Raw genomic sequence first — 23,788 nt, forward strand, 5'->3', positions numbered from 1 at the left:
TCGAACGTTCCAGAGCAATCGCTGGTGACCGCGTGCTTCCAGAAAGTTCTACACCATTCGCGTCGCGCATGCAGGCATCAGATTACGCAAAGTTTCGTGAGAACGGACAGCGGATAGAACCATCGGTAACGTTTCAGAATCTTTCGATACATGCAGGCGAATCCCGCGCTGAGCGATGACATTTGTTAGAAGGAGAAACGCAGTCACCCGATAAAAACTCTAAGTGTCAATACTGCTGTTTCCCGAGAATCTTTCCTATTGTATCCGTGACTCCTGTGACGCAAGTTGATAGCGTTACTGCAAGTTGTCCTCATATAAAGAAACATCATATTACACTTAATAGTGGTATCTAAAAGCCGGAAAACCTTTCTATGCTGTTTTCAACGTGTTTATCAATATGTGAACAAAAAAATCATTCATGTGTAGGAGATCTTACATTATTTTTATCATAGTTGTAAGGAGCCTGATCAAGTTAGAAGCACATAACCAAGCTTCTGTAATCTTCAGCATTTTACTGGCGCAGCTGCGCAATACGTCTTCCTTTTACCTTCCTCGCTCCCACTTCCTTTTTCCTTAACATGGATGAAAATTCACCGATAATTACCATACTTTCTAATGTCAAATTTGACTGCAGCTCTACTCGCGTTTTCATTTCGCGATCTGTTGGCTGGCGTGGACAATCTCTCTCGTGCGGCACGTCGCAAACGGAGTATGGCGCGACTGCCTCACTAATCGGGGGACCGCGGAAGGCAGCGTGTGGATGCAGTTTGCAGCAGTCGCCACCAACGCACCTACGCACATGCAGCGCTTTGTCCCATATATGGTACCGGTCTCGTCATTTTAGAACAGATGACGCGCGCTAGTCTGGCGCCATCTAAAAGCCGTAGTGGCCACGGAGCCCATGTTGAGCGGCACTACTCCTTCCTTCTCACGCTTTTGCCATATCCTCCTCTTCCGCTTTGCTCGTCGCACTGTCTTCGCTATCGTCGTCTTTCATCACCCGCCTTGCTCTGCGTTCGCTCTTTCATACTTCGCTGTACTCGTTCGCTTAGTTACGAGGGACGCCAACGCTGACGCTCGCCCCAGAAGCGGGGGCTTAAGAGCTGCGCTCTAGAAGCAATTACAGCACAGGAATAAACATCCCTACCACGCTCGAGCTGTACGGGCCTGGTTATTGCTCCAGCCAGCGTGCCGTGGACATGCCACACTGTCGATGATGTAGGTTTGCACCTACGCAGTAAACCAAGTCTCAGAATCTACGGGCCACAGAAGTAGCCTCGCCGACAACAGCCATGGCTAATCAAATGCTCCTTGCTTTCGACAAAGACAGAGATAAGTGGAAGTCTTATCTGATTAGAGCGGATGCCTATTTTGCAGCGAACAAAACCACAGATTCTGCCAAGACGAAAGCACTGCTCGTGGCAGCGTTAAGTACGAAATCCGTGCAAGTACTATCGTGAGGGGTAGAAACCTCGAGCTTCGAATAAGTTGTCAAGTGTTTAACAAGTACTCTGCTCTGAAGCGACATGAAATAACAGAGTATTTCAGGATTTTTAATTGTTGTCAAATAGAAACGGAATGTGCGAACAAGTTTCTGGTGAGAACACGCCGAATAGCCGATAACTGGAACTTCGCGACGCTCTTGACCGGATTTTCAAGGACAGCGTTGTGTGTGTTATTCGTTCAGCGGCTCTGAAAACGCAGCTGCTAGTGAAGACCGAGCTGACACTACACCAGGCCAAAACGCTTGCCGTTTTGGCATAATCAGCCGAGAAGGATGCAAATAAAATGGCCTACGAGCGAACGTCTCTATTAAATGTTTATGGTGGTCGTAAAGGACTTCGTGGACATCATAGAGGTTGCGTGGTAAGGTAGCAGAAGGCTTTTGATAAGTTTAGATCTCCTCAATCTTCCTAACGCTCATCCAACGCACGGTACATATGGGCACTTTTACAAATCCTTTTGTCAAATGGTCTCCGCTCCATTGTCAGAACCTAACACCATTTCTCCTCCTCATAGCCGCTGCGCCACAGCAGCAGGTATAGTACCCTTCAGCTGTCTTACTGGTCCTTGTGATTACCGTGATTGTAATTATGCCATAAAAAACATAGAACGTTACCGCAACACTTCCTGTGCGGTAGGTGCGAAAGTTTCCGTTCAATGCGTCGCATGTCTACCAAGGCGGATACACCCATTGTGGGGTAAACTTTTCGAACCCCTGAAACGTTTTCGCAGCATCGTAAAACTGCAGACGCCGTTCATTCCTTTGACATTCATACAGGCGATCAAGAGCAGCAGCAGAGTTGCGACTAAATCCCCGTAAAGTAAAAAATAGAATTATAGCTAGAGAAGCCGACAACCGCGGAAGCACAAGTTAGGTTGCGCGTTTAATTATTAGGTCGCGCGAATGCAGCCAGAGGTTGCAGCTGGCGGCAGCCCACATATCACTTACATTAAATTTATGGTCGTTGGTTTCCGTTCATTTCTTTAGGCGAGAGTGCACCCACTTACGACGTATGTCATAATTGGGGGCACTTAGAGGAAGTTTTCGACGTCTTCCCTCGAAACTAACCAATCAGCATACGACGCAGTACCGCCTTCGCGACACAATGGCATTAGGTAAGCGAGCCGGTGAAACAGTGGTAGAAGGCAAATACTGTTAACCGTAGGGAAAAATCATTTGTTGTTTCAATACCGTTTCCTCCCTGATGTACTTACAATCTTGATACCACCAAATGCGTGCCAAAATCGGTGTATATATTTCTCTCCTTGCATTTCTGGTTATGTTTAACAAGACAACAATCCCTCCTTCATTTGACTTTACTACGGCTACCACTGGCAACAAGAAAACGCCTGCTGCGGATACACAAAGTAAAATTGACTCGTTATCATGTCTATGCAGCACTACAATAACGCTTTAATCAATTTAATTTGTACATATTGTCAATAAAGCTTATAAATCTAGCTCTAACACAATGGCACCCACGGAGACTTTCGCTGGCAAACCTTAACTCACTGAGATTCATAAGTGCGCCTGCTCCCGTCAATCACTCATAATGATTAATATTCAGGCTCACTTATCCTCACTTTTAATCTACGCTCCAAGGTCTAGCTCCGAGTAATTTTGACGAACTCCTTGGTCGACACATAAAGGAGCTGTTTGGTACAACTGCAAACATCAAATTCGTGCACAAAATTTCCCGAGCAAAATAATGTTTCTTGCATTAATCGCTGTTAAGAACTATTATGACTCCATATCAGATGATGTGGTCAAACCTGAAACGTACGATATTGTCGATCAGCGTGAACTGATTTATTTTAACTTTATTGTCACGGTGGGGCTGTATTTCATCTACAATAGTTCCGATATGCGATACTGTTCTCCACATAAGTTTCTTTCCATAAATACATCACTCAGTGGCTGCAGACATAATTTTTCAATTGCATAGGAACAGTCATCTTCTTCATTGTTGTTAGCGACTTCAAGTCCCCATAGGGCGCATATCAATTCTCCTGAAAAAAAAATGGTGGGGCAATTGTGAACAAACATAATAAAATATTCAAACTGTTGCAATCTTGCAGCTAAAGTCCGTCTTGAAAGGCGACGTCCATTTTGCATGCGCGCTTGAAGAGGCGTGACCCGACGTTCTGAATATCAGTCCATTAAGGCTACGAGGACGCCGTAAAAATATTGTTACTATTGAAAGATTTACTAAAGGGTTGCTGTGCATTTTATTCAAATTTGTTTTTGGAGATTTCAGTATCACGCAAGTGCTTATGCACGTTGCTGACGCTTGCGCAACCTTTTTAAGACATCCAAGTATGTGCTTTTAGCTAAGCAGCTAGGCAAGGTATTTCTCACGACTGCCAGCAAACTGAAAAGGCGCACATAGGTAATGAGGCATTGGTTGCATGCAAAAGCCTACTTTTTAGCAGTTTCTGCTCCCAGGCAGTGTTACCTATGAAAACCATTTACGGCGCACGTTTTAATACAGGCAGTAATCTGAGTACCTGGCTGCGTGCCTAGACTGCTGAAATGTTGAACTTTCTTTCACCTGTATTATCTTCCTTGATCCGTATATTATTTATGGTATGTGCGCATATATACAGCTACTAGCTTCAATATTACGAAGATTTTCTCTCAGCCAATTTTTGTTACCAGTAAATAACATGATCCCCATCATCAGCCTATTTTATGTCCACTACAGGACGAAGGCCTCTCCGTGCGATCTCCAACTACCCCTGTGCTGCGCCAACCCATTCCAAATAGCGCCTGCGAATTTCTTAATTTCATCACCCCACCTAGTCTTCTGTCTTCCCTCCTCTTGGCACCAATTCTGTAACCCTAATCGTCCACCGGTTATCTAACCGCCACATTACATGACACGCCCAGCTCCATTTAGTGCTCCTAATGTAAAACAGAATATGGCTATCCCCTTTTGCTCTCTGATCCACACCACTCTCTTTCTGTCTCTTAACGTTACGCCTAACATTCTTCGTTCCATCGCTCTTTGCGTGGTCCTTAACATGTTTTAGAGCTTCTTTGTTTCTGCCCCATATGCAAGCACCCGTGTAATGCACTGATTGTAGAATTTTCTATTTAATAATAATGATGAGTTTCCGATCAGGATCTAACAATGTCTGCTGTATGCGCTCCATCTCATTGTTATTCTTCTGTAAATTTTCTTCTCGTGATCAGGGTCCCCTGTGAGCAATTGGCCTAGGTAAACGTACTCCTTCACAGACTCTAGGGGCTCCCTGGCGATCCTGAACACTTGTTTCCTTGCGCGGCTATTCATCATTATCTTTGTCTTCTGCATATTAATCTCCAACACCCCTCTTACACTTCTTTTGTTAAAATCCACAATAATTTGTTGTATTTCGTCCCTAGTATTGCTGAATAGGGCAATGTCATCTGCAAATCAAAGGTTGCTGAGATATCCGCCATTGATGCTCACTCCTAAGCCTTCCCAGTGTGATAGCTTGAATACCTCTTCAAGCACGCAGTGAATTGTACTGGAGATTGCGTCTACTTGTCTGACCCCTTCCTTTATTGATGTCCACCTACTTATCTAGTGGAGAATTCGGGTGCCCATGAATTCTCTTTGGATATTTTCTAAGATATTGACGTAAGCGTCCTGTAATCCGTGATTAGCTAATGCATCTATGATTGCTGGTATCTCTACTGAATCAAATGCATTTTCCTAATCTATGAAAGCCATACAGAGAGGTTGCTTGTACTCTGTGGATTTCTCAATTACCTGATTGATGACATAGATGTGATCCATTGTTGATTATCCCCCACGGAAGCCAGCCTGTTCCCTTTACTGACTGTAGTCCAGTGTCACCGGTATTCTATTGGAGATTAGCTTGGTGAATATTTATATAATGCCGGAAGCAAGCTAATGGGCCTATAATGTTTCAGTTCTTTAACGTGTCCTTTTTTGTGAATTATTTTAATGTTGGCATTCTTGAATTTCTTTGGGACTCGTAAAGTCGATAAACAATTCGTATAAAGGGCCGCCAGTTCTTCCTGCAGTATGACTCGTTCATCTTTGAATAAATCAACTGTTATTCCATCTTCTTCTGCCACGTTTCCCCGTTTCATACCTTGCAAGGCCCTTCTAACTTCATCACTAATGCTAGAAGGAACCTCTGTAATCTTTATATTACTACTTCGAATGGAGGTATCGTGGCTGTTCTGGGTACTGTACAGGTCTATATAGATTTCTTTCGCTGTTTCTATTATATCTTCGACATTGCTGATTGTATTAGCCTGCTTATCTTTCAGTGCATAGATCTACTGTTGTCCTATAAGTCTTTTTCTCGTTGATTGCATGCCGCGCCGATTTTTTACTGCGTCCTCAGTCTTTCTCACGTTATAATTTCGAAGATCCCGAGTTTTTTTCCTTGTTGATCAGTTTTGACAATTCTGCGAATGCTATCTGATTTCATGAGTTAGACACTTTCATTTTTTTTGCATTTCTTAATTAGGTCCTTTGCTACTTGGGACAGCTTGCCTACTAATTGCCTTGTGCCTTACCTCCCACTTCAACTGCTCTTTTGGAAGCCAGTCTAATTACGGTTTTATTCATTACCTCTTAGTCATCTTCATCTCGCTGTTGTAAGGCCACATATTTGTTGGCAAGTACCAGCATTACTGCATCTAAGTTGGCCGATTTATTCCTGAACAACTTTACTCTTTCTCTCTTCAAATTGAAGTCAATCTTAGACCTCACTGGCCTATGATCAATGCACTTTACCCTACCTATCACTTTTACATCCTGCGCTAAGCTGGGATCAGCAGATAGTATGAAACGAATTTCATTTCATGTTCCACCATTAGGACTTTTCCACGTCCACTTTTTCTTCCTACACTTCCTTTTTATTCGCATCTTAGTCCTTTCCGCATATTCTACCAACAACTCTCCTCGAGTGTTCCTAGAATCGACGCCGTAGTTGCCACTTGCTTTTTCACGAGCCTGCCTTTTCCCCCCTTTTGCATTGAAGTCACCCATTACTACAGTATACTGAGCCTGCAGTTTCTTCATCGCTAATTCAACATCTTTATGAAATTGATCGATATTGTCATCATGATTCGAGGTGGGAGCGTAGGCGTGTTACTACCTTTAATGTATACCACCTAATTAATGCTGTAGCATTCGTCAATGTTGTCCACTAGGTCCTCACTGAATTCCAATCCTACTCCGTACCGCTTCTTATCTGGATGTCCTCTACAGCGGAAGACGTGACAATTTCTCAGCACTCTATAGCCTCACCAGTTCTTCTAACCTCACTAACGCCGATGATATCCCAAACAATGTCTGATTATTCCACAAAGAGTTCAGCTAAGCTAGCTTCTGCCTCTACGCATCGAAGCTCCCATGTACTATAAATAAATGCAACTAATATCTTTCTAAGGGCCTCCCTTATTATCGATGACATTTTGCTCTACCTAGTTCCCTGTAGACAACATAAATTTTCCTACTGTTCAGAATTGTTTTATCGCAGAATTCAAAACTATTGTTCATGCTAAGCCCCTCGATTTTTTTCTATGGTTAGATATTTCAGTTTTCTCACGGCAGAGCTGCTCGGGCTATCGATGACTTTAATTATTTCAAATCTACGCAGGTTACTGCGCAAGTGTTATTAATCCCAATATACTGGACATTTTGTAGCATCCTGCGGGTATTTAAATTTTTGCAACATGCTCCTCTTAGGAAGAAAAAAAGAAGTTGTTTATTTCAACTTGTCTATCACGCATGTCACATTGCCGAGTGAACGAATTATTCTGGTATGTGTATTGGCCAAACCTATTTTCGGGCAACTGTGATGTTTCTGCAGAATTGCTGCCTGTTAGGAGGCCGTTTTAACAAAATCTAAATCTTCTCAAAGTAATGAAGCGTTGTGTATGGACGTGAGGAGCATCAATGAAGCCTGGTTGTTTCTCAGCGTATGCTATCGCGACGACACAGTTTGCGCTATCTTAAGAAATGGCGTATAATCTCAAATACCGTAACGCGCTTCGTGCGTTACAATTCCGTTGCAGTGGCTCAGCAATATTAAGTTAGTACAATATATGTGCGGCAATGTGCCATATATATATATATATATATATATATATATATATATATATATATATATATATATATATATATATATATATATATATATATACATGGAAGTGCAAGCTGAGTGATTTTGAGCGTTTTCAGCAAAAGCAAGGCCTATGTCCTGTCCGCATTACAAAACTTTTTCCTGACTTGATGGGCAGACTCATATACATTGTCCCAGTAAATTGGCTTTTTGCTTAGCCATTTAAACAGTAACTCAGAATCAAATATCTAAACTGGAGCGATAAGTACAAATTACGCAGGAAAAGGATCAGAACAATAATTCGGCACAATGAAACCAACCTGCATCTTTTTCTTATTTGAGAAACAATGAACCTATCATGGCGTTTTGAACAATATACTACAAGGCTCATGCAGCAAATCAAGTTTTCTAACAACGCAAATAAAGGAAGCTTTTATCATGATAATAATAAAACGAACTGCGACAATTATTCCTACACGGCGAAATAAAGACCGTGGATAGTCTTGAGCTATACAAAGGCGTGCTATTCGAAGACTCATAATAAACTCGTCATGCAAGCAGGGAAAAAAAATACATATTTCGGCTTGCATGCTTCCTCTGTACGCCAAAGTACGACCGCAGGAAAATGATGCAAATGCCTTACGCTGTAGAATAAGGACATTTGTTAGAATAAAGGTATTAAAGAGAAGCATGTCTATTAACAGAAAGAAGTGCACGATTTTAACACTGAAAGTATCTGTGTTAATTTGGGTCAGCTATTTTGACACTGGGATTCGCGATAATATGACTACACAGTGAAATATTGAAGTTATTATTGCTTTCGCTACGGAACCCACACACCGAGTGCCACAAATCACGATAACGAACACGTTATCCTACACCAGGAAAGATTTAAATATGTGGCAAGTAAACAGTTGCCAAATGTGTCAATACACTGTCATTGATGCAATACTAAAATAATTATTTAGGCAATGCATGTGCTTGCCGCAACTTACCACCTATTGTTTCTGCGATCTTCAGGACAGCGCAAGTTGCGGTTGCGGCTAGGACCTTGTACTTTTTTTTCAGGTCGAAAGGCAGCTCAGGTGCGTCTGTGCTACCAAAAAAGACGCTGTCGCTTAATAATGGTGTTTAAATATCTTTCAGATGTTATGATCCTCAGACATCTTAGGGGCACGCTCATCCATCAATATCATTTTAAAAAGTTATACCTGCAATGATACTTACAACCCGAAGCAGTAGTTCTTCTTGTTTTGCAGTAAAACGTCTTCGATAAATTACGATGAAGATTGTGCTACAGAACCACAGTCGGCTGACCGAATGCTAATGAGGGCAGTAGGATGACTACGTAGGAAAAACTAAGAATGGTCATCAATAAACAATAACTATAGCGTAAAGCCCAAGCGAAAATGTGCGGCAGCATGATAAGGCTCTCTAACACGTGAAGCCGAAAGCCTGCTGCACACATGCTAATGCATTAAGTTATGCGATCGGAGTGATCAGACTTCTTGTCACAGCTCTATCTTTCTTTGGGCATTCCGTGGGTCATCAGGAGGACGGGTCGGTGGCGGAGGTGGTGTCCGGCAACAGAATATCGGCGTTAGGACTGCAACGCACTAGTGGTAAGCTTCCTCTAAGGCGTTCCAAGCATCGGCACCGTCACGCCGCTAACAATGTGTACTGGTACCAAAATTCTTTATTTCGCCGGCGTGAGAGTCACGTGAAACGAACAGAATCCGCTCGTGCAAGAGCTCTCCGTGTGCTGTAGTCTGTATTGACTTCCCGCATGGTGCCTTCTCGCATCGTCTGTGTCGATTACCTTACTAGATACGCGGAAACTACTTTAATATCTTCCTCCACAGCCGCTTGCGTCACTGCCTTCTTGTTAGGCTGCGTAGTTTTTCTCCACGGTCCGCCACGCGTAATCATCAGCGATCGTGGTGGCCAAGAATTGATTAGGCTCTGCACTTCGCAGTTCCTTCACTCGACAACTTGTCAAACGTACCAACCGCATCCTTACCAACATGCTGGCTACGTATGCATCACCCAATCACAATAACTGGGATGACATCTTACCGTTTATCACCTACGCCTGCAATACAGCGAAGCACGAAACCAATGACTTCCCACCTTTCTGCATGCTCTACGTTCGGGCACCACGGAGCTGTCTCGATACTATTTTCTCTTTTACGCTCCATACAGAGGACTCAGTTGCCGAAACATTGTCCTGCGCTTAAGAAGCCCGACAAATTGCTCGTCTGCGTACATTGGTATCACGAGATCGCTTCAAAGAATGGTATGGCCGCTGCCACGACTCGGTTTTATTCAAACAAGGTGACTTGGTGTGGCTGTGGACCCCTCAGCGCAGACGTGGTTTATGCCAAATATTATTGGCTCAGTATACCGGTCCCTTCGCAGTCATTGACCGCATTAGTGATTTAACTTATGTGGTCGCCCGTGCAAGGTCAGGCAGGACGCCACTCTAGGGCTACTCATCTTGCGCACATTACGCGCCTCAAGCGATATCACGCTATCACTCAGCCCTCACTCCCATGGGGGGCTTCGTCTGCGAAACGGGGAATGTAACGACTTGGTGAAGGCGAAAGGAAGAAGGGGACGACGGATATTTTTGGTGTGGAGCGCAAATCGAAACCGGTGCTGAACAATTCGTTCCTAGACTGATCCATCTCATCCACCATCTGTCAACATGCCTTGGCCACAACACTATTATGTTTATAAAGTTAAAATTACGACCTATTCAGCGCACAAACATTTCAAAGGACTACACGTTGTAAGCACAAAAACAAGGACTGTTTTACACCGCGCATTCAGTTTGCATAGCGTTTAATGAGTGCCTTCAAGAAAGCTTTGCTTAGCACCCTTTCCCACATGTTTACTCTGTGCGGACGAGTTTATGCAATTCGTCTCTACAGCAGTGTGTATAAACTGCAAGGAAACGCCATTCGTGCTTCGATAATGAACCAAATAGCTGTGAGCAAGTGAAGAGTAACCACATTCACATTTCCCACAAGCGGTAGGTGCACGCCGGCCACCGACGCATTAGCTGCTTTAAAATCGGCAAAAATACAAGATCATTTCCGCTGCTGTAAAACGCAGCGATAACCTGATTGTTGTCCAGTAAACATATATCTTACTGAAAGGGCAGACGCCTTTCTTGGTTTTACTTGAAGAGTGAAGAACTTACACGGCTAACAGGGTACTAAAATAACACAAAGGATTTCTCGCAGTTTACTTGGAATTATGTATTTCCCAAACGACAGACTTAGTAATTGAACATCAGTGATGTCGAAATAGGTATAAAAAGTGGTTCTGATTGCGGCTGGTTGTGTACGCAGCCAGTGTCCACTACATGTGATTCAGGGAATCAGGCTATGTTGCAGATTACACACTGGGCCAAGCAAATGCCACATACAGGCAGCCAACATCAAGCACGCACAAGAGGTGGCGCTTAAATACAAGAGACACTCTGGCTGATCGAGCAGATCAGGCCTCCGAGGTACCGAAGACTTGTTGAGAGCACCACGGCCAGACAATTTACGGAAGAGCGTAGATCACTAGTGGTGTGTCCTCAATCTACATCTAACTACAGGGCCTGGCCGATCTACAACACTAGGCCACTGGAGACGAAAAAAAACCAAAGTTTTCATCTGGATCAGGGTCCCTGGATCACACGACCTGCTCAGAGCCAAGTTCTTGTCCAGCTTCTCGAAGCTCTTTAGAGCACACGGTCTTGTCCAAATCCTACTCTGGTCATTGTGGCGGCACATCGTTGCACCACACTTCCGAACGCGTGTCATGTAGGTCATTTCAGCGTCACACATATATCGGCCTCTCACTAGACTTTACGGTGGTGACGATGTTTTTCGCATTTTCTGCGAAGCGGGGCGACGCCTGATAGCCATATTTATTTAATAATATCTTACTACATCTGTCACCATTCGCATTTTGCCTTTTCAGTCTCCATCTTAGGTGTTGTATTTAATACTTCAATCATTATACTGTACCGTAACCTAAGCTTAAAATGATTCCGGTTCTATCGATCTATTCCCTCCTTTTTTTTAAACGATACTATAAATGTATCTTACTTATCTCGACTGCTGACCATTTAATGCCTTCCATCTCCTCTGAATCAAAACGCTTCTGGAAGGTGAGAAGTCGATACGGGTCTCCCTGGGTGAATGCATCCCTTTTCCCATATTCCATTAAGATGTGCCGAGATGTATTTTCGCTCCACCAGGCGCATACCTTATCCTGTGTAGCACATTTTATCTGGCGTATCTTTGTCCTCAGGCAGCCTGCCCGCATCTCAAATAGCAAGGCACTGCGCATTGCATTATCGTACATATTGTGACACGCTGACGAAGATGTTTTCATCTTGGTGGGAAGAAGACGACCCTCTGGACTTCACGCGCTGTCTACCATCTTGTCAGCTGCTACAATTATTGTAAATATCCTGTAAATATACGTCTGACTGTTTTTAACTCCGTAACATTTTTGCTGGACGTTGCGGGATCATTATCAAGACGGATTTACGTAGCGGGCGGTCCTTGGCTACATCTACAATGCCAGCTCAAGGCGAGGATGCTTCGGGCCCGTCGGCACTCACGCTCACCGTCATTCCAGCCCAACCCCGCGACCGAGGAACTTTTTCTGGCACCGATGACACTGATGTTGAAGACTGGCTTCATCTATATGAGCGGGTGAGCGCCAGCAACCACTGGGACCAGACCATCATGCTCGCTAATTTGATATTTTATCTCGTGGGAACGGCACGCGTCTACTTTCAGACCCACTAGGAGGAACTTAGCTGCTGGGACATTTGTAAACAAAAGCTCAAAGATTTGTTTGTGAAGCCTGTTGGACGTCAGCGTGCCAGCCAAAAAGACCTCGATTGGCATGTCCAGACGTGCAATGAATCCTATCTCACGTACATCCAGGACGTGCTCGCTCCGTGCCGCAAAGTGCATCCGAAGATTCCGAACCTGATAAAGTCGCACATGTCACTAAGGGCATAGCAGATAATGCCTTCCATCTCCTTGTGTTCAAGAATTCCACCACTGTGCAAGCCATTATTACCAAGTACCGGCGTTTGAGGAAGCCAAGAGTCGCCGCATTGCCCAGCCATTTCCCCACCTTGCCAATAAAGCTGCTAAGTCCTCCTGCGAAGACCTCCGCCGTCAGCCTACGCCCAATCGCTCTGAGGACATCCTACATGTAATCCGACGTGAAATCGAAGCCGCATCTCCTGTCACAACCCCAACACATGGCCCCGACAACTGCCAGGGGACCGCCTCATAGACCCACTCGATCTTGCGTAAAAAATTGGCCAACGTTGACTTGACTAACGTCTGCTAAGGTAATCGGCCTGAATACACTCCGTCCAGCACTGTCATACGCACCCGCAGCCGGAATGCCCCAACGCGTAATCGCGATCCGGCCGAATGGCGCACTACAGACTACAGGCCTATATGCTTCGCTTGTGGCCGGATCGGCCATATTTCACGTCACTGCCCGTCTTGGTGGAATTCGGCCCCCTGGTCCTACCTCCCATCCCACCGCCCTCATGCTGCTCCTCGCTTCCCCCCGCAAACGCAGCCAGTAAATTCTGGCAACACTTCTCTTCCTACGCGCTCTAGCCGCTCCCCTTCGCCATGTCGCCGCTTCTCCTGATCGTCTCCATCTCGTCGATCACCGTCCCCTAGCACTTTCCGGCGCACCCTTCAGGAAAACTAACGGGTGCAGCCCCTGGAGGTGATGCTGCCAAATCGACCCGACGCAAAAATCCTCTTCTGACCTTCCCCTACACCGTAACCTCATTAAAGTGAACGTGGATGGTGTACCTGTTACGTCTATGATTGACACTGGCGCGCACGTATCTGGGATGAATGCTCAGCTTCCGAATGGTCTCAAGGAAGTCCTCACTCCTACTCGTCACCCGCGGTCCAAGTCGCCGACGGCGGAACACCAGCCGTTATTGGCATGTGTCCGGCTCGCGTGAGTGTCGCCGTACATCATACTTCTGCTTTCTTTTATGTTCTAAAGTACTGGCCCTCACGACCTCATCCTGGGCCTTGACTTTCTGTCTACACATTCCACTTTGATAGACTGTTCTACTGGTGTTGTGCAACTCGCTCTACCTGCTGCTATGGACCCTCCCGATAGTGCTCCGATACGGCTGTGTTCCACAGAGCATATTCGCCTCCGTCACCGTGCCGTTACCTACATAGGAGTCTCCCCCGTTCCACCTGTACCAGACGGTGACTACATCGTATCCCCTAATCCGGATGTCCTGCTCTCGCATAACGTCGCTTTTCCTCACACATTCATTACCATTTTGGACAACACGTCCTGCCTTCCACTTGTGAACTTTGTTTTTTATACACAAGTACTCGCACGCGGAATATCCCTGGCGCAAACAACGCCAGCCAGAGACTACCACATTTCGGCTTTACCTTGTGACAGCTCCTCGTGTTGAACTCTTGCTTTTCCCCCTGTCCCTTGAGACTTCAATGCCCTAACGAAATTGATTGATCCCGACCATCCGCTCCAGCGTGCTAAAGAACAACGTTGCATCCTTGTCTCATACTGGGACATATTCGACCTTGGAGAGCGCCCTCTAGGACACACATCTGTCGTAAAATATTGAACACCGGTGATGCGAGCCCGATGCATCGGCGACTCTACTGCGTCTCGCCTACTGAGCGACATGTCATCCAACATAAAGTTCACAAGATGCTTTCTAGAGACATCGTCGAAACTTCTGGCAGCCCATGGGCATCCCCTGTTCTACTAGTTAAAAAGAAGAACAACAGTTGGCGATTTTGCGTCGAATATCGACACCTCCACAAGGTGACAAAGAAAGACGTCGATCCGCTACCACGCATTGAAGATGCCCTGGATTGCCTGCATGGAGCACAATATTTTTCGTCAATAGACCTTCGCTCTGGCTACTGGCAAATTGTCGTCGATGACATGGACAGCGAGAAAACAGCTTTTATTATTCCCGATGGCCTGTATCAATTTAAAGTGATGCCTTTCGGTTTATGTAATGCGCCGGCCACATTTGAACGAATCATGGACGCCCTCCTGCACGGTATCAAGTGGTCCATCTGCCTCGGTTACCTGGACGACGTGATAGTTTTTTCTCCGACTTTTGCGACACACCTCGAACGCCTATCGACGATTGCATCTGTTTTCCATCAGGCGGGGATACAAATAAATTCGTTCAAGTGCCACTTCGGTCGTCGTGAAATTTCTGTGCTAGGGCATCTCGTCGATTCTTCTGGTGTACGCCCTGATCCCGATAAAATACAGGTAGTGAAAGACATTCCCGTGCCAACATGTGCGAAGGATGTTCGCTGCTTCTTGGGCCTTTCCTCCTATTTCCGTCGGTTTGTACGAAATTTTGCGAACGTTGTGCGCCCTCTCAATCAGCTCCTCAAGGAAAACGCTGCATTCGCTTTGGGTCCTCAGCAAGCTGCTGCTTTCACCGAGCTGATTGGGCTGCTTACGTCCCCACCCATTCTCGCTCACTTTGATGCGTCAGCTCCAACAGAAGTCCTCACCGATGCCAGTGGCCTCGGTACGGACTTTTTTTATTGCGTGCTTATTGCGTGCAATGGTATTGGAGCTATCTTGGCACAGAAAGAACACGGGCGAGAACGTGTTATTGCCTACGACAGCCGCCTTCTTTCCTCTGCTGAGCGCAATTATTATATCACCGAACGCGAGTGTCTGGCTCTCGTTTGGGCAGTGGGTAAATTCCGCCCCTATTTGTACGGCCGCCAATTCACCGTCATCACTGATCACCACGCTCTGTGTTGGCTTTCGTCCCACAAAGATCCTTCAGGGTGCCTTGGCCGCTGGGCTCTGCGCCTTCAAGAATACAACTATTCAGTTGTATACAAGACCGGCCGGTTACATCAAGATGCGGACTGCATGTCGCGCCATCCTGTCAACCCTCCTGACGTTTCTGCGGCCGGCATACCTGTCACCGTGCTCTCTCAGGCTGCTTTTCGCGATATTGGAGCCGAACAACGTCGGGACGCCTCCTTACAACGCCTTATTCAACGGCGCACTTCAGCTACACCCGATCCTTCCCTTCGCATGTTTGAACTTCAAGATGGTATATTGTACCGCTCTAACAAGCACCCGGACGGCCCTCACCGACACTTCGTCATGCCTGAGCATCTGCGTCAGACTGTTCTCGCCCAGCTTCGTGATGTACCGACTGCCGGTCGCCTTGGCGTGTCACGGATTATGACCGCGTTCGTCGGCGCTTCTTTTGGCCTGGTCTATACCGTGACGTCTGCCGTTACGTCGCTGCGTGTGACCGTTGTAAACGACGCAAAGAGCCGACCACACTCCCTGCTGGTCGCCATCAACCAATTGACGTACCATCAAAACTATTCTTCCGTGTAGGTGTTGATCTTTTAGGCCCTTTTCCTAGGTCTGTTTCGGGAAACAAGTGGATTGCTGTAGCAACAGACTGCGCCACCCGATATACAATCACACGGGCTCTTCCGACAAGCTGTGAAACCGATGTCGCCGACTTCCTCCTAGAGAACTTCATCCTTCACTACGGCGCCCCTCAACAGCTCCTCAACGACCGAGGCCACTACTATCTTTAAAAAGCTCTTATTGACATTCTACACTCTTGCCCGACTTAACACCAACTTGCTACTGCTTACTATCCACAAACGAAAGGTCTAACCGAGCGCCTTAAACGAACCCTTACTAACATGCTCTCCATGTATGTCTCCGCTGACCATCGTGACTGGGACGTGGCGCTGCCGTTCGTTACTTTCGCCTACAATTCGTCTCGCCATGACACCGCAGGCTTCTCTCCATTCTTCCTCTTGTTTGGCCACGACCCTACGCTACCTTTCGACACCGTTCTGCCTGCTAGTCTGAATTCCACGTCCGAGTACTCCCGTGAAGCCATACTCAAAGTACAAGCAGAACGCCATATTGCCAGACGTCGACTTGTGGAGTCGCAGGACAATCAGCGGCGCTTAAATGAAGCCCGCCATCGTGACGTCCATTACACACCGGGCGCCGTGGTTCTTCTTTGGTCGCCGTCGCGACGCGTTGGCCTCTCGGAGAAGTTACTTTCACGCTACTCTGGTCCTTACCGTGTCTTGCGTCAAGTAACTGACGTCACTTACGAGATCGCCCCTCTTGAGCCAACCGTGGCTCAGCATCGCTCTGATGTGGTCCACGTCGCGCGTCTTAGTTTGTATCACTCGCCCGCCTCCTAACCAGCACCGAGCCGGGGCTTCATTCGGGGGGGGTCATGTGACACGCTGACGAAGATGTTTTAATCTTGGTGGGAAGAAGACGACGCTCTGGACTTCGCACGCTGTCTACCATCTTGTCAGCTGCTGCAATTATTGTAAGTAACCTGTAAATATACATCTGACTGTTTTTAAACCCGTAACAATATTTTCACTCCGGTTATTTTCTTGACATTTTTGTAAATCTCGATTGTCTATTTGATTTCAGCTTTCGCATATAATTTGCTGTGTCTGTTTCTCTCATTCTATATTTATGATTCCTGGTTTTCTATTTGCATATTTAATTATGCGTTACCTAATGACCAACTTATCTACCTCTACCTCCATTTCGTGTCCGCGCCTTTGAGGTAATGGTATTTTTGCTCTGTCAGCAACAATTTATTTTCATTCATGTTCCTTTTTCTTTCTAGAAACAAATATTGCTCTGCGATCTCTAACTTCAAAAGAACCCCCACCAATGTCACCTTTCCTAGCCTCATTAGTCAATGAGCCTAGGACAATGTGCCTTCAGCAGGTTGCCTCATCATACTCAGCCTTACGGATATTGCCATAGCGCGAAAACAGCGTTGTCCCACTACACCATCACAATGCTAGTGCAGTAGACATACCACACACTCTGCAAGCCAACCTAAACAATATCACATCATGTCACACGCAATAAAGTCAGTGGAGGCATGATTGTTATCCGAAACAACATAATAAATCACGACATAGCACCCCAAAAATTATATTGCAATCTGGGGATATTTATCTCCAAAGCAAAGAGGCGCATTAATATTACAGCACGGGGTCTTCACGGGTGTGATTATAGAACTGAAACCTTTATGCTGTCGCAACGCGTAAGACAACAAGGGCAATATGTGCAGAAGCCAGACATATAATTGCTTCAAAAAGTCACTCTACCCTAGATGTGGTTGTATTCAACAGAAATCAGTCAAGCAAAGTGTACTTTGTAACTGCATGGGTTGATCGCGCAAAGCTGCGCTTGCCGAATTGAGCAAGGTCTTGCGCTCCCTGCAAATTAGTGCTAGTGGTTATAGCCTCTGTGCAATAGTTTTGACCCAATAGGCGGCAGTGTAGTACGAAGATGACGTAGTGCGCAAAAATTTATCTTTTCACATTTAGATGTTGGTGGTGTATTTTTTCACACTTCGTCACCATAGTCAGGAAGGCGGCGTGATGATAGTAGCTTTAACTCCAAGTTTGTTGCGCTTATGATTTCTCCTAAGTAAACATCATATCACTACTGATTGCTTTCACTTTTCGATCGGCCGCACTTTTTTTCGCGTCATTGTATTTGCCCTAGATGTATTTTCAGCAAGCCATAAAAAATATATTTAAAAAGTCGCCGACGATTACAATACTCTCTAGTGCAAATTTTGAACGTGGCTTGTTAAGTTTTTTGAATTCGCGATATATTGTGGCCACGAATTTTATTTTGAAGGACAGCGTCCTCACAGCGGCTGCGCATAGCCTCTGCTCGGGAGCAGCTCGTTTAGCAAAAAGAAGCAGAAAGAACTCGCCGACCATATTTTGTATTATGATTATATTGTCACGTGATAGTGACAGTGAAGGACCACATAATGTCAAAACTGTGAGTTACGAATTTACCTCTTTGTTCGACTACCTTGTACAATTGAAAACAAGTGACACTGAAGCGCATAATAGCGGCGAGTTGAGTCGGCGATCGTCGGAAATATTATCTAAGGGTCTAGCGCGTCGGCTTTTTTACATGTCTCGTCGAAACTTCCAGAGTAATCGCTGGTGACCGCGTGGCTTCCAGAAAGTACTACAAAATTCCCGACACGCATACAAACAGGTTGCAAAAGTGTTTGGTGACCACAGCCATCGCATAGAATTATCTATAACATAAAGGAGTGAACAGATGATGCATGGTACTCTGGCGCCATCTCATGGCGATGTCGCAGAACACGCATTGTGCGGCACTGCGCTTTTCTTCTCACGTTTGCGCCATGCTCTCCTCCTCCGCTTTCCGCCTCATGGTTGCGCCGCACTCTCCTCCACCACTTTCCTCCTCGTTCTGCTTTCGCTATCGCTGCCTTTTATTCCCCGCTGCGCTCCGCGTTACTAGAGAGTTTTAGCAGAGCGTTTACGGTCCGCTCCGCTCAGACCGGCCTATGACAACAATTGGCAGGCAGCCGCTCAGCAAAACGCTACTGGGAACACTGACGCGCGTGCGCACAGCACACATAGCGGCAGCGGAACGTGAGACGCTGACCACGTTCCGCTAGGAACCTGATTTAGCGGTGCGTCAGGGAGCGTGTAGTAGCTTTCGTAATCGTTTTACCTCCAGGCTGAGAGCACGTCAGTGGCATCTCTGGAAGGCGCTCTTGTTAGATAAGCGAAATCAGTGCATTCTCTGCAGCCACCGGCGCGCGTGAAACGTGTGCGGAGCGGAGCGCAAGCAAACGCTCTGCTAAAACTGTCTACTCTTTCGTCGTTCGCTGTTGCGCTCGTCAGCTCGGTTATGCCTACGCCAACGCCGACGCTCACCGCTGGAAGGGGCGCCTAAGAAATGCGCTCTAAAAGAAATACACAATTAGACACACATGAACCCAAGCTATCAATGACAGAAGACTAAAAATACAAGAATCATGACGGTTACCCTCCCCTAAAATTACCCCTGGTCTAGATGTCATATTTCCCTCTTGTTAGGCCACATGATGACAAAAACCGCAATAGAGCAATCATGAAAGCCGGCGCGGCACAGTTGCCAAGCCTGCCCAGGCTGTTGATGGCGTTCCCATGGTGGTTGCACGCGGTGTGATCTTGGACGCCATGACATGACTATTATCATTGCAACTGCTATTATCGCGCCCTGAAGTTACTATTATGGGACGCTAACGTGCCACAAGTTCTTGGCTTGTGATGCGTCATTCAAATCGTTCCAACACCTCACCCATGGTTGTCCGATACCTAAAATGAGTATCACCTAAATATTTAAATTTCCTTAAATACTTGCAATATCATGGGAACGTAAATTGCACATAATATATTTAACGAATGATCATAGCCTCACTCACTGACATCATGACCTGTCTACGAAGCACACAAGATCGCAGCGTGGAGTTGAAGCCATCGTCGCCCCTCAGCAAGCTTGTCCTGGCGCTTGCCAGAGCCCCTTTAAATGAATAAAATGTTACTAGACAACGTGTTAATCCCCGAGAAGAATATTGCATTTTCTCAGTAAGTTCTGTCTCCTATGTATTTGCTGATACGTGGCAGAGTAGGCACAAACATTTATTAAAAGAAAACGGCTTCTTACCGCTTAGGATCCTGAGGTGAAGTTCAGTTTCATCATTATTCTTTACCACGTTGACTATTATGTCAGCGGTGCTGAAAGAGTTGCAATGTTTGATTGTTTCCACAGACTATAGAACGGGTACATAGCAACACTATTCGGCTTCTTTGAAACATCTCAGCGGGTGTGCTGAAAGACTGCTTTTTATAGCACTGGCTGGTAAACGGTCACGATCAGAATCTTAGCCATGTGCAACTCAGATAAACGATGGTAGGTTTAGTCCTATGGCATCCGACACCTGTGCGCTGTGCTTTATGCGGTTAAGCATTCCTTCGTCGTCAGTTGTACAGTTGCTCATTGCATTTGAAATTCGTACGCACGGGGAGTGAGTAAAGAAAATGTCGGTGGGCAGGCTTCAGAGGAAATTGTTCCACACGATTAGGAACCCTAACGAAAGTTCCTAATTTTAGCTACTGGCGCCGAGAAAATTACCACAACAAAGATGTCCTTTCACTTCAGTCATTTCCTGAATAGAAAATACATCAATAAATTACCACTGCGTGGACACGGCCTTCCTCACTGACGTGGGACAAAAATATGCTTTTAAAAGACCCGGTAGAGCATCAGCACGTTATGAAAAAGTTTTTAATAATGAAGCGTAGGATTACCAAGAAAATAAATGTGTTAGTAAAACATTACTGCTGGCAATCAACTCATCTAGTTATATACTGTAATTACTCGACGAGCAGCTGCAGGTAAGAACCAAAAATAATTACTTCCGGTTATCATTGTATCAGTGCACACATGATCTGACAATAGTCGAGTGCAACGCAAGCTTCTTCTTAGGCTTGCATTTATAAAAAAACGTCCCAGCAAGTACAGGTAAGGGGTAGTGTATCAATACCATATTGCGATTCACAGGGATTGGTCCTTTACAGGCATTCTTTTTCGCAAGTGTCCCAAGTTTCTAATTAGCACTCGAAGAAATCTCGCAGCATGCACAAAATTTTCTGGCTCTGTATTGTCGCGCAAGCGTTGCAGAGCTTGAAACCGCATATTCCAGTTTTCTAGAATGCACGCACAAAGGAAGCCTATGTTTTATTGCATGAACAAGTTCACTGTAGCACATCCCGTTTCAAACCATAAATTTATAGACAGTAGTCCTCCGCGAACAAGATGCAATGTGTTCAGCTCAATCCCTTTGGGACACTTGGGGACCTACGTACTAGGTTCGTTCATATTCTTTCGCCGAAGAAGGACTGCCATAGAGGTCGCACTTCTCAGATACACAAAGCCAGAGCCTTACCCTAAGAGCTCGTTTAGGACTTTGCCTTATATAGTTGTTGCCAAAGCAAGACTGGCATAAATACTCCTTAATACAAAAAAAACTGTAAAAAACAGCCGGGCAGCGTTTCGCCCGAAAAGCGAAGCACCAATTGCGATAGCAAATTAGCAGACATCTATACGAAGTGAGCATGGTAGTTTTATCAACCATATAAACTTGTAAAGATGGGCATACTAACTAAATTATCAAGCATTGGGTCACGCGCGCACAAGAAAGCATGAACACATCACACTCCATGGCCGCAGAAACTCTCAGTGTCAAAACGCTGCAGAGAGGAAGCGCGGCAGCAGCAGCGAGCGAATTGGCCTTCGTGCTGCCACTAAGCAACTTATCCCGCCTGCCGCTAAGGCACAAAAACACAGCGCAGCGCAGACTCTGCCTGTCGCAGATGACTTTCAAAATACAGCGGCCCGGCCGGTCGTGCATGGCGCCCTGGCCGCCCTTCCCCCATGCATTGCGCGCGACGGAAGACGGTGCGCTTCCTCCCTCCTTTCTCCAATGCGTGCGCGAGATTGTGCCGCGATCGTCGGCTCATCCTCGCACTCTTTTGTTCACACGTGCAGCATACGGCGTGCGGCGATGATTTTATCTCCCGTGGACATTATACGGAACCTCACGGCAACGCCGACAGCGAATACGCCACCGCCGGCAGAAACTCGCCTGGAGTGTCGATATAGTTGCTATCGTATTAAAATTCTGCCTCTGGGTTAGATATTTTTCTAGGCATAGTTTAAGCTTCAATTGACTTTACCCTTTGTTTTGTATGAGTCTTAGTGCAACGTTTTATTCCTGTAAATAAGAAGAAATGGAGGCGCTGTGGTGTAGAGGTTACAATATATAGTGGCCAACGGTAAATCCAGTTTAAAAGCGCTTCTTGTTTGGCTAGTTGGTAGCTGTTAATTATAAAATATAAAGACGCCAAATAAACGGACAAACACAAGAGAAGAGAACGGGACAAGGCCCGTTCTCTTCTCTTGTGTGTGTCCATTTATTTGGCGTCTTTATATTTTATAATGGTAAAGCCAGTATCTTGAATGAAGCTGCATTTTCCTGCTGTAATGCCATTAACTTTCAGCACAGTAAGTGTAAATGAAGTCCACACAGAAGACTTTTTCTGCGGTACTGGCTTCTGTGACATCTGCAGGCTTGCCTTAGAGACATTTAGAACGTTGTCGAATACGACTTGATTGCGCAAGTTGCTTAGTTCGTATGTGTCTATCTCTCTTTCTCCTCCTATTCCTTTACCCCTTCCCCCGTGCAGAGTATCTATTCTGGACTGGAATTCGTTAAGCAACCCTGCTTGTCTATACATTGTTCTTTCTATTTCTCTCACTACTCTGTGATAACTTGTAACGACAAACCAACTTATAGACTCTCCAAGTGACTGACCAAAGCATTACTTGAAGAACGGTATGTAATATTCATAGTAACAACTGTCATTAACACACATTTATTAGGCTTTTATATTACTGATTCTTATAGATAATGAATGAAATGACTCATTGAAAGAAAATTATTTTTTAGTTTCTTAGCTATATAGGAATAATTTTCCTTCACATTTTTTACCAATCGCGTGCATATCCGTATATAGGTGCTAACACATAAACAACCAAATTTAATTACAGTAAATATTTCAGCAATATCTGCAGCTAAGAAAACAGAGTACAAAGTTTCTATTTGTCAGGACTGATTAGCCATAAAACCGTTTCTCTCTGTTTCTGCGTTAGAGTACGTGACACATAACAATCGCTTTTCATGTAAAACAAGATGATAGTGATAGTATTGCTAGTGGAAAGAGCCATCTCTAGTGCATGACAGTTGTACAATTATGATCGTTTTTCTTGCACGTCGTCGCAGATTCAGGCGGAAACATAGGAGTGTTTTTTATTTGAGAAGTAATAGTTCATTTTGGCGAATGCTCTATGTTGTACGGCTAGCTCAACCAGTTTTAAGGTTCACTTGAGCACGTACTGAACAGCGACATAATGATAAGTTGGTTGGTGAATTTATTTAATGAGACCATGGAATATTAATGCAAAGACTCTCAGGGTGTCGAAGACTAGCGGTCGCACAATGGTTATGTGTCAATTGTCCGTGAGGATGTATTAGCTCTTGAAACCTCTTCTGCAACTTTCATCTTCATACCGCACTTATAATGTCCCGAAAGCACTTGCTGTATGAACTTACGAAGCCGACAACTGGTCGCACTTCCTTCCCACTTTCCTAATAAAACCACTCAGTATTGTTAGTTTTTTTTAACTCACTATA

The 23,788-nt window shown here is 45.4% G+C and overlaps 1 protein-coding gene across 1 annotated transcript in view; it reads right to left on the bottom strand.

The window, feature by feature from the left end:
• Positions 1 to 3,225: 3,225 nt before the first annotated feature.
• Positions 3,226 to 23,788, bottom strand: part of LOC129383363 (uncharacterized) — a 222,443-nt gene continuing 201,880 nt past the window's right edge. The window contains exons 15-17 of the mRNA XM_072289262.1: positions 20,200 to 20,270; positions 8,592 to 8,687; positions 3,226 to 3,513 (exon numbers count right to left, since the gene is read on the bottom strand). Coding sequence (XP_072145363.1) covers positions 3,353 to 3,513; positions 8,592 to 8,687; positions 20,200 to 20,270 — 328 coding nt within the window. The 3' untranslated portion in view covers positions 3,226 to 3,352. The remainder of the gene's footprint in view (positions 3,514 to 8,591; positions 8,688 to 20,199; positions 20,271 to 23,788) is intronic.

The sequence above is a fragment of the Dermacentor andersoni genome, chromosome 7 (genome assembly GCF_023375885.2).
Source record: "Dermacentor andersoni chromosome 7, qqDerAnde1_hic_scaffold, whole genome shotgun sequence".
Classification (NCBI taxonomy): Eukaryota; Metazoa; Arthropoda; class Arachnida; order Ixodida; family Ixodidae; genus Dermacentor; species Dermacentor andersoni.